Source organism: Panthera onca, chromosome Y (genome assembly GCF_046562875.1).
Source record: "Panthera onca isolate mPanOnc1 chromosome Y, mPanOnc1 haplotype 2, whole genome shotgun sequence".
Taxonomy (NCBI): Eukaryota; Metazoa; Chordata; class Mammalia; order Carnivora; family Felidae; genus Panthera; species Panthera onca.
Genome location: NC_138358.1, coordinates 29026452 through 29040168, shown reverse-complemented (window position 1 = coordinate 29040168; position 13717 = coordinate 29026452). Strand labels below are relative to the sequence as shown.

The window sequence follows — 13717 nt, the reverse complement described above, 5'->3', positions numbered from 1 at the left end:
GTGTATCAGCTAGCTATTGACCCTTAACAAAGGATCCCCAAACCCAATGTGGCCGAAAATTTTTTTAATCGTTCTGTCTCGTGAGTCTGGGCGGGGCTGGGCGGGGCGGGGCTTGAGTCTGGGCGGGGCTTGGCTGGGCGGGGCTTGAGTCTGGGCGGGGCTTGGCTGATCCGGGCGTGGCTGTCCTGTGTCTGTGGTCAGTGGGTGGGTCCTCTGGGGTTGGCTTGTCTGGATGACTGAGGTCACTGTGCCACGAGCTTCGGTGAGCCCCTCTCAATGGGCAAGACCACCCGGCCCAACGGAGGCTACTTTAAACTACTGGCTTGGCTTCCATTTTGACAACTTAACCTCTGAGTCTCGTGGCCGAGTCCAGAGTCGAGACGTGAACAAAATGTGTCACCAGTAATGGGGGGAGTGAACAGGTAGGGCTATTACTGAGGTTCCTTTGGGATCATTTCATGTATATTCATCCAAAAGATTGCTATATGTTTTCCTTTTTCTTTTTTTTGTTTTTTTGGAGTCTTTTTCAGGCTCTGTAGCAGAGTTTTTGGTGAGGCTAACTTCAGGAGCTTAAAATAGAATTGGGAATTAAATTGTCATTGCATACTGGAGACATTTCTTCCAGAAAGTATACTCCCTGCTGGATTGCGCCTGTCCCCGCTCTGCTTTTGATCCTGATGGTGTTTTCTTTCGTTCCGAGACATCGAGACCCTCTTGACAGTCCCAGGATAGCAGATAACACTTGTGTTTTTCTCTCCTAGGTGGCTTCTCAGATTCCGATCTCCTCGATGGAGCCTCAGATGCAGGTAGAACGATGACTTCTTCTCTTTCCTCCCTGTCACCCGCCTGTTGTGCAGAATCACGGCGGGGTCTAGGCTCTTAGCGCTCAGTGATGCAGATGCATCAAGGCTGTGGACCGTAAGACGTGCTCCACGGGGGCTGGTCCCCAGGAGCTGTGTTGACCGCAGGCAGCTACCCGCCTACAGCTACACGGGCTGGAAGCCGGCCAGACAGGCCCTTCTTGACGTTTCCTGGATGCACCAATCATCTGTTTTGTCGGTGACTATTTGGTGCTGCGGATGAAGTAAGGTCTGAGCCACCCAGGCGCCCCACTTTTTCTTCTTTTGAGAGAGACAGCGTGAGTGAGCGAGGGGCAGAGAGGCAGAGACACAGAGAATCTCACAGGGGGCAGAGAGTGAATCCCGAAGCCGGGCTCGCGCTCACCTGACGCGGGCCTCCGACTCACAAACCGTAAGATGGTGACCTGAGCCGAAGTCGGATGCTTAACCGACTGAGCCACCCAGGGGCCCCTCTACCTCTTGCTTTAAAATCTTAGGTTGGAATAGGGTCCAAAACAGTCCTTAAATATACTACATATTACATAAATGAGTAAAAATGGTAATATAAAGTAAGTATAGTAATATATGTGTTTATAGTAAGTAGAATATATTTATATGTGTTTGTTATCATTTACCTTACATTTATGTGTATTTACATGTTGGTTACATTTACGTTATATTTACGTATATTTACATATGAATTTACACGTACTTTGTCTTAACATATACTTATAGTTGACCGTTGAACAACACGGGTTTGTCTCCACGGGTCCACTTACACGTGCCCTTATTTCAGTAAATACGGCACGGTCCTGCAAATGCATTTTCTTTCTTACGACTTTCTTAATTACATTTTGTTTTCCCTTGCTCCCTTTATTCTAAGAATACCGTGTCGACTGTTTATGTGTTCGGTAAACCTTCCTGTCAACAGTAGGGTATTCGTAGTTAAGTTTTTGGGAAATCGAAAATTGTACACCAATTTTTTCTTTCCTTCTTTCTTTCTTCCTTTCTTTCTTTCTTCCTTTCTTTGTTTCTTTCTTTCCTTCTTTTTCTTTCTCTTTCTTTCGTCCTTTCTTTCTTTCTTTCCTTCTTCCTTCCTTCCTTCCTTTCTTTCCTTCTTTCTTCCTTTCTTTGTTTCTTTCTTTCTTTCCTTCTTTCTTTCTTTCTTTCCTTCTTTCTTTCTTTCTTTCTTTCTTCCTTTGTTTCTTTCTTTCTTTCCTTCTTTTTTCCTTCTTTCTTTCTTTCTTCCTCTTCCTTCCTTTCTTTCTTTCTTTCTTTCTTTCTTCCTCTCTTTCTTTCTTTCTTTCTTTCTTTCTTTCTCTTTCTTCCTTTCTTCCTTCCTTTCTTTCTTTCTTCCTTTCTTTCTTTCTTTCCTTCTTTCTTTCTTTCTTTCTTTCCTTCTTTCTCTTTCTTTCTTTCTTTCTTTCTTTCTTTCTTTCTTTCTTTCTTTAGTTTTCCACCCATTTTGAGACAGAGAGAGACGGGGGCAGGGGTTTGAACAGGGGAGGGGCAGAAAGAGAGGGAGAGAGAGAGAGAATCCCAAGCAGGCTCCATGCTGTCAGCACAGAGCCCAACTCAGGACTCAGTCTCATGAGATCATGACTTGAGCTGCCATCGAGAGTCAGATGCTTAACCGACTGAGCCCCCCAGGAGCCCCACGTACACGGATTTTCAACCACACAGGGAGCAGACGCTGCTAATCCCCTTTCGTTGTTCAAGGGTCCCCTGTACGTATCCGGGAGTCAACAGGGATGTGCCTTTGATCTCCTCGTAGCCAGGGGCTGGGTCTCAGGTGGGCTCTGAGGCCCTGGCTGGGATCCTTGCTGAGCCCAGCGAGAGGGGCCAGAGGCCTGAGGCAGCCAGGACTCACTAGGTCTCCTGGAGTCCACCATGGGAGCGGTGGTCTCAGTCAGGTGCATGGGGGCAAGCCCGAAGTTCCCTTTAGCCAAGCGGGGACGTCCCCGCTCAACAACGGGAAAGGACAGGTGTGCCCGGCCTTGTCTCTGCAAGGTCATTCCCAAGTTCCCTTCGCAGCTCGAGGTCCCGGGAGTTGATCCTCAGTGGGAGTTTGTCTTTACCAAAAATCTGCCTGATGCAACTCATCTGCCAGCCTGTTTCTCCGTTGCAGGGGGCGGTGGCGATGGCCCCGGCGGTGGAGGCCCGAGGCCTGATGGGGAGGAGCAGGGTAGGTATCCCTGGTTTCTGATGCCTGGAGTTTCTCACACACGCTGTTGAGAGACAGCAGAACGGGCTGCTCAAGACCACACCTGTCGTGCTGGCTGTGTCGTTCTAAAGATGCCGGCACACGGGGCACCGAAGCTGGTGGTTGGTCCGAGCCACACATGCCCCAAGCGCTCAGCTGAAAAGCTGGCTGACCGCCCTTCGGGGACACAGCCCAGGGGTGCCGACGTGACCTGCATTTTAAGTTCGTTTTCCCAGAGTGCCCTAAGAAGGAATGCCAGCGGTCTTGCCCCGGGTTCCTTAGAGGAACAGAACCGTTGGGATCCATCTATCTACAGATATGGGTACAGATACACAGGAAGAGATTGATTCTAAGGAATCGCCCCACATGACTGGGGAGGCTGCCTTCTGCAAGCCGGGGGCTCAGGAGAGGCGTTGGGGTGGTTCAGTCCCAGTGCAAAGGACTGACAACCAGCAGAGCCGAGGGGGACGAGTCCCCGCGGAGTCTGAAATCCCGAGAAGCAGGAACGCCCATGTGCAAGGGCAGCAGACGATGCATGTCCCATCGCCCACTCTGGGAATGAACGGGAACACCGTCCTAATAAATCAGACGGAACATACAGAGGGGTTCAGCGGCTTTGATTTCCAGAAAATGCGTGGAGACGGTGATGCCACATGACCTCGGACTGGTCCCAGAGGGGCACCACGCACGGTCGGCCGTGTTGCCCCCCCCTGAGAGTTTCCACGTTGAACTGTTGGGACCCGAGCACTGGCCTTAGTTAGGGCAGGAGAGGAGTCAGGGTGTCCCATCCAAAATGGTGCCCGTAGTCAAACAGATTCCAATTCCAGATGGGAGTTTTGGGGAGCAGTGTGGCTGGCCCTTCGTGTCATGCACGTGGATTGGAGGTGGGAGTTGGGCAAGGCTCAGGAGTGGGGTTTCCTCCACGGTCACCCTGTGGTCACGGGGTCCCCAGTAACGGTGCCTTGTGCTTCTTCCCACAGCTGACTCCCCTGGGGTGGTCCCTGGCATCGTGGGGGCCGTGGTGGTGGCCGTGGCTGGGGCAATTTCTAGCTTTATCGCCTACCAGAAGAAAAAATTGTGCTTCAAAGAAAACGGTAAGGTTTTCGCAATAGCTTCCTTTCTTTTGTGCCTTACTAACTAGAAATCTGTGCTTTCTTAAAACTAAAACAAACCAGAAGTCTGGTTGGCATGAGACATGTGCAAGGCTGCTGATAGTTCAGGAAATCGCTGTAAATTTGGAAGTCACTAACCACCCCTGTCGTTTTGGGTTTTCCGTCTGTGAAATGGGGAGGTGGTCATCTGCGCGCCAAGGGCCTTTTTGTAAGGATTCGTAAGGCTGTGTGTCAAAGTCTTGACGGGTTGGTTGAAGAAATGTTAGGGTTTAGAAACATTTGTTCGTCGTTACTTACGATCGCGGCCACCTCATCATCCTTTGGACAAGAGCGATGGCTGGGGGGCCGCCATACTGTTTTCTCCACCCAAGGGAATTAAAATCGAAACACAGGGCAACTGATTCCTTTTCTGGTACAATCCCGTACCAACAGGTAGTTGAGAGGGTTCTTGGATGGGATATAAAATTTATAGGTGACTGTAGACAGTGCCTCACTTACTGACATAGGGATTGGAATTGCACTGTTGGGTGTTTTGGGACCATATATGCAAGAGTCCCTGAATTACATAGGATTTGCTGTGGCGTCAGTAACTTCTGTTTTGAACGTAGCTCACGTTCATGCATCTCTGGGTCACTCTGCCCAGGTCACTTGCTTTCCCTCTTGCAAGAATAATGACGGGTAGGCTCTGATGTGGTTTCAAGGGTCCCATGGACTGTGGATGCTACTCCTCCTTGGAGGAGCCTCATGATGTCTGAACTCCCGACCTACTGGTGGCTTCAATTACATATTCATTCTTAGCTGTCGCCTTCCATCTTCAAGGACCACTGCCTAAGGACTCTGGGGAACTTCACAAAAGATGTCATTAGATGGTGACACACAGTTAGACTATAGGGTGGGAGTCTACCCTTAATCTCCCATCATTCCAGATTTTTAGATTCACAAACTCCATTTCTATATAGCCTGAAATTGAAAGTCCCCAACAGCACCCTTACTGTCTTCTTGCAGTGAAGGCTAAGAGTGCCTGATTATGTCTATTTACCACATATGACTGGGTGACTTCCATCAGGGGTGCTCAGGTCACTGTGCCTGGTTGCCTGAATGTTGAATGTCCAGGATGCCCAAATGGACAGGTGACCAAGGTCAAAGATGTGCCCAAGTGAACTGCTGGTCAAGGTCAAGGACGTGGCCAAATGGACGGATGGCCAAGGTCAAGGACATGCCCAAGTGGACCGCTGGCCAAGGTCAAGGACGTGCCCAAGTGGACCGCTGGCCAAGGTTAAGGATGTGCCCAAATGGAAGGATGGCCAAGGTCAAGAAAATGCTCTTGGAAGACATGCAACGAGGAACGAGAGAGGGGAAACCAATGAAAACACCTGTTGCTTCTCCTAGAAATAGCAGAGAGGCTAAATAGTTGGGGATTCAGGAGAAGTGCATCTCTGTTTCTGTTTCAACTTCATTTCTGTCACACTGTATGAAGACGCTCAGCCAGGAGAGGAGGAAGGCACCCTGCTAGGGAAGAATGCACAGGAAGTGCAGGCACAACGATTTCCTGAAAATCTGTAGGTGATCTTCAAATCCAAACTGGGTTTCCAAATCCCGTCAGATTCTGATGTCACAAAGCATTCTGTCACCTTGTCTTAGCAAGGGACGTGTCCTCCCTTGGATGCTGTGGTGCTATTTGACATCCATATGCCAAAGCACAGGGACTTGGGCAAGTACTCAGGAGTCCTCATGGAGATGACGTTGTCCAATATTTGGAATGGGATCAGGACCTTGGAAAACTAACTGTTCTCCATTCTCTCCGCACCTCATTCCTGGGTCTTGGAACATTCTGGTCATTGCATGGCATGAAAATCAAAATCTCCCCAGGTAGGAATAGTTGAATTTACAATTTTCAAAAATAAAAGCTGCCTTTCCTGAAGAATGGGCTGAGGGCAGTCCGTGACTCAACGTATGGGAGCGAGGACCTAGCTAAATTCATTTCCCCAGAATGTCATCCAGTCTTCCACTCTGCATGAGCCAAATTAGATTGCGGGTGACTTTACAATCTTTATTTGTTTTGTGGTTTTTATGGGGTTCATGATCTTAGCTGATGTAGATGTACAAAGAAAAAGTAAAAAAAAAAAAAAAAAGAGCAAAGGAAGAGGCAAAACATAACAAGGAAAGGAAGCTGGGGGTTCTGGTTTCAGTTGTTAGGCATTTTTGTCTGTGGCCATAAAATGTCCAGTGTTATGACAAAGAAAATTAGGTTCTATTTTTCTATAAACCGTAAGATGTTAATGCAGAAGAGTATTTTTTCTGAGTGTGTGAATAGACATTTTGGTGTTTCGACCTGTGTTATGGGATCAAGTTCTGTGTTGGTCTCACCATCGGGCACACAAGTCCCTAGACCCTCCAGGGGTCTGTGCGGGGCCATTTATAGGTTTTGTTGCCAGGATAGTTGTTTAAAGAAGCACATACCCAGATGTCACTGTGGGCTTGGACATTTTGCAAGGAGGATGTGGCCCCAGTGCGTCCCAGTGGTTGAAGAGATGCCATGGTTTGGGGCTGTTTCTAAAGAATGTGATTTTCCAGGACTTTGTTATTGCATTGGAGTTTGTCATGTCTCTTGAGTCTGCATGCAGGTCAGTGTCGAACAAGGGGGTGCCAACTGAAGTTTTCTCTCAGCGTGGAGGTGTGTCGATCACATGCTAGCTGTCTTGATACGAATTTATTAAAAAAAATTTTAATGTTTACTTTTGAGAGAGACACAGATGGAACATGAACAAGGGAGGGGCAGAGAGAGAGTGAGGGAGACACTAAATCAGAAGCAGACTCCAGGCTCTGAGCTGTCAGCACAGAGCCCAACATGGGGCTCCAACTCAGGAACTGTGAGATCATGACCTGAGCCGAAGTTGGACGCTTGACCGAATCAGCCCCCCAGGCGCCCCGATAGCAATTTATTTAAATGCTTTTTGGTATCACGTTCCGAGCTGACGCCCAGAAAAGTATCCACGGCTGACGAAATTTGGTAGATGTGTCCTTTGGTCCTAATGATTTGGACATGTTCCTAAGGGTTGAGTGTGTTTTTCTAACAAATGGTGCACACTGGGCTGTTGAGAGCCGTTTTGGACGTGGGCCCGTGGTCGGTCCCACTTCAGCATCTTAGTAGCAGATGCTTGAGGCGTTGCTGGAGTGCGCAGCTGGGGCGTCCCTCCCCTGTCTTTCCCTCCCTCCCTGCTTGTCTCCCCACTCCTGCCCCCCTCTCCTCCTTGATGTTGGTTTCGTTTCGGATTCGGCTTCCTGTTGCACTTTGGTGTCTAATCATTGCTGCGAAAAAGAAAAAAAAGTCTCGAAAGCCTGCTGTATACTTCTGAGCCCCAACAGTGTCTTTGTCCGAGCTGGCGGCTGCTTTCGGGGGCTTTGCTGGACCCGCCTCAGACCTCTGCAAAGTTTACCTTTGCTGTTTTTATTTTATTTTTTTTGTTTTTTGTTTTTTGTTTTTTTCTTTCCTTTCCCGACCTTTCGTTTCAGACCAGCCGAGGATGTAGGCACGCACAGAACGCCCCGTGCAGGCCCGAAGACGTTCCCGTGTGGTCAGTGTTTGTCCGCTAAGCCTCAGAGCCGAGCACTTGCCCCTGTCCGTATGCCTAGTCGGTCGCCGCGGTGAGGGGGTCGTCCCCGGCCGGGGTGTGTGTTTCCTGCCTTCCAGATGGCACGGAGGCTCATAATGTTGTCTTAGGTCCCACGCGTAGGTAGCCTCACGACGTGCGGAAGAAGGCGCAGGTTTTCTTTTAAGCTTGAATTCACTGCCAGGGAAGAGTGGCGAGGGGTTGAGGGGTCGGCCGTACAACATCACCACGTTCCTGACCGTCGAGTTCCTGTTTGCTAGCCAACCGGGCAGGAGGGCAGGGAGCTGTCCCTGCGGTCCCTGGAGGGTCCCCAGACACGGCCGGCCCGGGTCACCGGGTTTCTACGTCCCCGTGCAACTTGGCATCTCTGATTTTGCGGCTTGTGGGGTTTTCTGGCGCATTGCCCCCACTCTGTGTCCGAGGAAGCAGTTTCCAGCTGTCTCTCTCACCAGGCTTCGTAAAACGGGTGAATGTCCCCCCCTTCCCTAAAAACCCCAGGATGTTACAATCGCGGAGTCAGTCGGCCGACGGTCTGAGTGGAGGGTCTGTGTGGCCCCAAGAGCAAAGCCCTCAGTGGGACCTACAATCAGGCGCTGCTGGGCCGTGCTCCTGAGTGCTCCCCCAGAGCCTCGATCGGGGTTCTGAGTGCTCGGTGTGTGTGATAGAAATAGTCCTGGGGCTTGGGGACCCCCCCCTCCAGCCTGCCCCAAAGCTGCAGTGTCTCTAACGGCTTACACGGGGACACGTGGTCCCTTAACGTCCTGGAGGTGATGATGAACAGTGCCTGTGTGCAATCCGGGGTCCCCTCAGGGGCCTGCAGCATGGGGGGCCCGGGGACAGGTGCCCCGTGTTTCCAGGGTAGGTATGCGTCCCCCTGGAGACGGGGAATGTGGCCGTGCGTCCCTGCCCACAAGGCCTGGGCCTCCCTGCCCGGGGTTGGCCTCACCTCGGGCCACACTGACCTCTGGGGGTTTTGCAAGAGGCTAGAGCTGGATCTGGGAGAACCGCCCCGGGGCTTTGGGGTTTTGTCCCGCGGCCCCGCCCACCCGGGTGTGACAAAGTCCCGGCTGAATCACAGCCAACACCACCCACCCACCCACGGGGCCTGGCTTCCTGCTCCCCCCCGGCCCCCCCCCCCCCTTGTGCGTGCGGATTCTGGGGGTCAGGACGCACCCCTGCTCCCAAGACCGCAGACCCCGCCCTGTGCCACATGGCGTCCAGCCCACGCACCCCCCGACCGCGAGGCCTTCGGAACGTCCTGCAAAGCTGGCATCCCGTGACCACACGCGCCCGAGCCTCAGACGCCCTGTTACGTGTCGCTGACAACATTCGCCCCATGTGGACGTTCCCGCTACTGTGCCTTGTGGGCGTTTTCCAGGCACGCCCCCCCCCCCCCCCCCCAGCGTGAGCGGTTCGTCTGCGACCTGCCGTGGGTGTTGAGGCCCCCCTGTCGCCGAAAACGTGCCCCTTGCGCTCCTGAGCGAGGCCACCGTCAGGAAATAAACGCTTTTTGCACGCGAAGCTGGGACTTGTCTTGAATTCTGTCGATTCGGGCTGCGTATCCGCGGTGGGGTTTTGGGGGGCGGGGTGTCTGGGGGCAAGTCGAGTCTGCTTTCGTGCCTAGCAACGGAAATTTGGAAAGTGACAGAAACATGACAAGGAGACCCAAGCGCAAGCCGAGGGGACCCCGTTAGCCATGGATTCCCCCCACCCCACCCTGTGGATGGGGCTGTGTTTGCACCTTTCCTGCTCCCTGTGGTGCTGGGGGGCAGGCGGGACGCTGGGGGGCTGATTCAGCCTCACGGATACAAGGGGCCTTCTCTGGATTCACCCCCGGGGGCATCTTTTCTGCTTCCTTTCAGCCGACCAAGGTGACGTGAGCTCCAAAAACCAGCAGAGCACCAACTCGGACCAACCCGGTGAGCACAAGGCCTTTCTGTCTTCTGTCCCGTCCGCCCGGCCCCGGCCCCCTGCCTCCGCCGTGCGTCCCCCGGTTGTCCCGGGACAATGCAGGACGTGGGATGTGGACCTTTACGCCCCCATGCTTGCCAGGGCGTTGGTTCCGGGATGCGGAATAAACCGGGCTGGGATCCAGGCTTCAGAGGGCACCCACTTTGGCCTCAGACGCTCTTTCAATGCCCGTTAGGATGCTTTCCCCGCGGTGCATAAGGAGCCGGGAACTCAGCCCCCTGATGCGCAGCAAAGGGTTAAAGGTTCCTTTTTGGAGACGCGTGGTTTGTTCCAGTTCCTTCTAAACAGTTGTCTCCACCTGGTGCAGAATGAGGTCAAGGGGACGGGTTCTTTTAATTGTTCAAATACTTATTTATTTTTGAGACAGAGAGAGAGAGAGAGACAGCAAGGGAGGGGCAGAGAGAGAGGGGGACACGGAATCGGAAGCAGGCTCCAGGCTCTGAGCCATCAGCCCAGAGCCCGACGCGGGGCTCGAACTCACGGACCGTGAGATCAGGACCTGAGCCGAAGTCGGACGCTCAACCGACTGAGCCCCCCTGGCGCCCCAAATTTAAGATATTGAAGTGCTACTTTTCTGGAAGGCTTGTTGTGTGTTTTTTTATGGGTTTTTTTTTTTTTGTAGCTTTTTTTTTTTTTTTTTGCTACACTTGATCGTTCTGTGAAATTTCTTGAAATTTCTTTCCGAAGCAGATCAGGGTCAGACTTTGCCGTTGATGGTGCATTTGGAGGTCACGTGTAGCCTCTAGTCCCGGAGGCACCTGCTTCTGGGGGTTTTAGGAAGCCGAGAGTCACGGGCGACTGGGACTGGCTTGCAAAATCTTTTCTTTTTGGTCTGTTTGCAGTTCAGTGGACCCTTCTGGAGAAATAAAAGCTATGCAGCCGTCGAACGCGGCCCCCGTGTTTCCAGCAGGATCCAGCCCCGACCTGCCCACGCCTGTGCTCACGTTCAGACTGTCATGTACCGCTTGACATGTGTTTTTGCCTGTTTGCACCATGCTGGGTAGAGGAACGTCACTGACACCCCGTGTTCATTCGGAGGGGACGCGTGGTCAGCTTATCCGTGGCCGCTAGGGGTTTCCCCCGGGGGGCTGTGAAAGGCCGACCACGCATCACAAAGTCGTTTGAATCCCGACCCCACTGAAGTCCCCCCCACCCCCGCCCCCATCCCGGGAGCTCTGGGCCATTGACCCTGGGAGACAGCGAGACAAGCCTTCAATTAGTGTCCTCAGAATTTCCTTCATTTGGGAGGAGTTTTGTTTTTTTGTTTTTTTTTTCAGATCAGACTAATAAAGAAAGAAATAAGGAACCAAGTACTTTTTCCTTAAATGCAATGCCGTGGGGTGACTCCTAAAGGCTGTGGGACACCGTGGTAGGGCTGGGGTCCCTTTTCTGGGGCTGTGACACAAATGACCGACCTAAGGGTAGCCTTTCAGTTTTGGGATTTTCTTTCTCTCCCTGTTTCCTTCCACTGGTCTTGGTACATGGGGGACAAGGCCTTCTCAGTGTTCAGATACTCCCCTGCAGGGGATACTTCTTTGCATTCAGATACTCCCCTGCATTCAGATACTCCCGTGCATCCAGATAACCCTCTGCATCCAAATACTCCCCTCCATCAGATACTCCCCCATAGCAGATGCTTCATATTCAGATACTCCCCTGCATTTAGATACTCCCCAGCATTAGATATTTCATATTCAGATACTCCCTTGCATTCAGATACTCCCCTGCATTAGATACTTCATATTCAGATACTCCCCTGCATTAGATACTTCATACTCAGATTACCCCCCTGCCTTCAGATACTCCCCTGCATCCAGATACTCCCCTCCATCAGATACTCCCCTATAGCAGATGGTTCATATTCAGATACTCCCCTGCATTCAGATAGTCCCCAGCATTACACACTTGATATTCACATACTCCCCTACATTCAGATACTCCCCTGCACCCAGATACTCCCCTGCATTAGATACTTCATATTCAGATACTCCCCTGCATTAGATACTTCATACTCAGATTACCCCCCTGCCTTCAGATACTCCCCTGCATCCAGATACTCCCTTGATTAGATATTTCCCATACTCCCCTGAATTAGATACTTCATAGATACTCCCCTGCATTCAGATACTCCCCTACATCAGATAGTCTCCTCATTCTTCCATGTGGGTTTTTGTTGTCGTTGTTGTTGGGAATTTGTTACCTATAATGTCTTTACAAAATGTTTTAACTGCTTTGATGTGAAAGCTCCCTTTAACTTTGGGGTAAGACTGCCTTGTGGCAGGGCATCTCCTGACATGTTTCCTAACAGCTTGAAATGAAGGGAAAGCATACTCTTCCTCCTCGAAATAAACAAGGACTTTTGTACATTGAGAAACACTGCCCCCCACCCCCACCCCCACCCCCACCCCGTGTAGGGCTCTGCACGCACCGGAAGGCTGCTGACTTGCATGCTTGTATATACTCTTGGGAAGGCTTCATCGAGATGAGTCGCATCAAGTGCAGAAGTTCTGATGTTCTGTTTGTCCGTGGCTCAGGTATGTGCGGAAGTGAACATGGCCGTGTGGAGTCCAGAGGACCTAACACACATCTCAAGTGTTGGGGTAGACCAGTTGTCAGGGGGCTGAGGGCTGGGTTATCCAACACGGCTGGGTCCCAGTGCTACCTAACACACAACACCTAGGTTTACAAACGCAGCACACAGGTATCCACATTCTTCCCGAACGAGCCTTCAGCATCAGACTGGGCACATAGACTCGCTTTACAGTAAGAAAAAAGTGCATAAAATTGTTTTGTGACTCTGTGAATAACATTGATGTTTTACAAGCATTGCAGTCCTACTATAAGCATAGATGTCTCCTTACAGGAGAGTAGAGGGGAGCTGTGGGTGACTCATTCATAAATAAATGTATACGTGTAAGAGAGATGTCCACGAGGCTTATTTTTTCCTGGAAGGTGGGTGCACATCTTTCCAGATTCAAGCTCACACCAGGTGCGTTTCATCATAGGTTCACGTCAAGGTCGCACGGACATAAAAAGAAATGTCTGTGGTTGGCGTTGTTAGAAGGCTGTGTGTGTGAAATTGTTGACGAGAGGTGCCTGATTGTCCTCCATATAGGCTGTGCCAATCCATGATATTCCCAGTGATGTCTCAGATATCTTCCGAAAACCCTCCTGGCTTTATGGGTCCTTGCCACTGTTAGTTGAAAATACGGTACGAAATCAAGGCTTTTACTTTGCAGTTCTCTTAACACAGGTGAGGTTGGGAATGTGTGTATGGAAAATTCACTTCTACGGCCATTTCTGGGGGACCCGTTTGAAATGCCCGTTGCCCGTTTTTATATGCATTATTGGCCCTGCTATTATTGATTCGTGGGAACACTTTACATATTAAAGATAGTGCCGTTTTTTGTTGTGAAGCTTTTTAAAAACTTACTTAAAAAATTTTTTTTCTAATGTTTATTTTTGAGAGACACATAGAGCATGAGTGGAGGAGGGGCAGAGAGAGAGGGAGACAAAGAATCCCAAGCAGGCTTCAGGCTGTGAGCTGTCGGCACAGAGCCCGACCTGGGGCTCAAGCCTCTCTCAAAAATAAATAGACATTAAAAAGAAAACATGCCTCCATACAGATTTGAGCAAAGAATTTCCTTATAATTTGTTCAACATTCTCCAGGTCTGTGGGGAACTCTACATCCCATGATTTTGTATCCTCTCTGTGTCTCCTGTTTCGGTTCTGAAATAATGGTTGGATGATGATTATCTTTGCCATTTCTGTGTTTTTAATTCGTGGCCCTTGTCATTGGCTTTCTCTGGGTTTCCAGGTTCTTGCACACGGACACCCCTTGAGTCGAACTCTTAATTTCCCTGATTCCCCATCCTTTCTTATTGAATATTGTAAATATCCCAGGTCTATCATTTCCTCCGGGCTCAACTGTGGACCCGGAATCTTCTTATTTCTATTTTCCAGAGCGTCACCATTTCCCG

General features: G+C 50.7%; 1 protein-coding gene across 3 annotated transcripts in view; it reads left to right on the top strand.

Moving 5' to 3' along the window:
- The window catches only part of LOC145714910 (CD99 antigen-like), a 32449-nt gene extending 19786 nt beyond the window's left edge, over nt 1–12663 (top strand). The window contains exons 6-11 of one of the 3 annotated variants that reach the window (XR_014137045.1): nt 762–806; nt 2968–3024; nt 4023–4136; nt 7668–7729; nt 9628–9684; nt 10579–12663. Coding sequence is in view for 2 of the 3 variants with exons in the window: in XM_081794439.1 (XP_081650565.1) it covers nt 762–806; nt 2968–3024; nt 4023–4136; nt 9628–9684; nt 10579–10604 (299 nt within the window). In the remaining variant the exon portion in view is untranslated. Of the gene's footprint in view, nt 1–761; nt 807–2967; nt 3025–4022; nt 4137–7667; nt 9287–9627; nt 9685–10578 lie in introns of those variants that run through there. The other 2 variants (XM_081794439.1, XM_081794440.1) reach the window with 2 other exon arrangements.
- The last annotated feature ends 1054 nt before the right edge of the window (nt 12664–13717 follow it).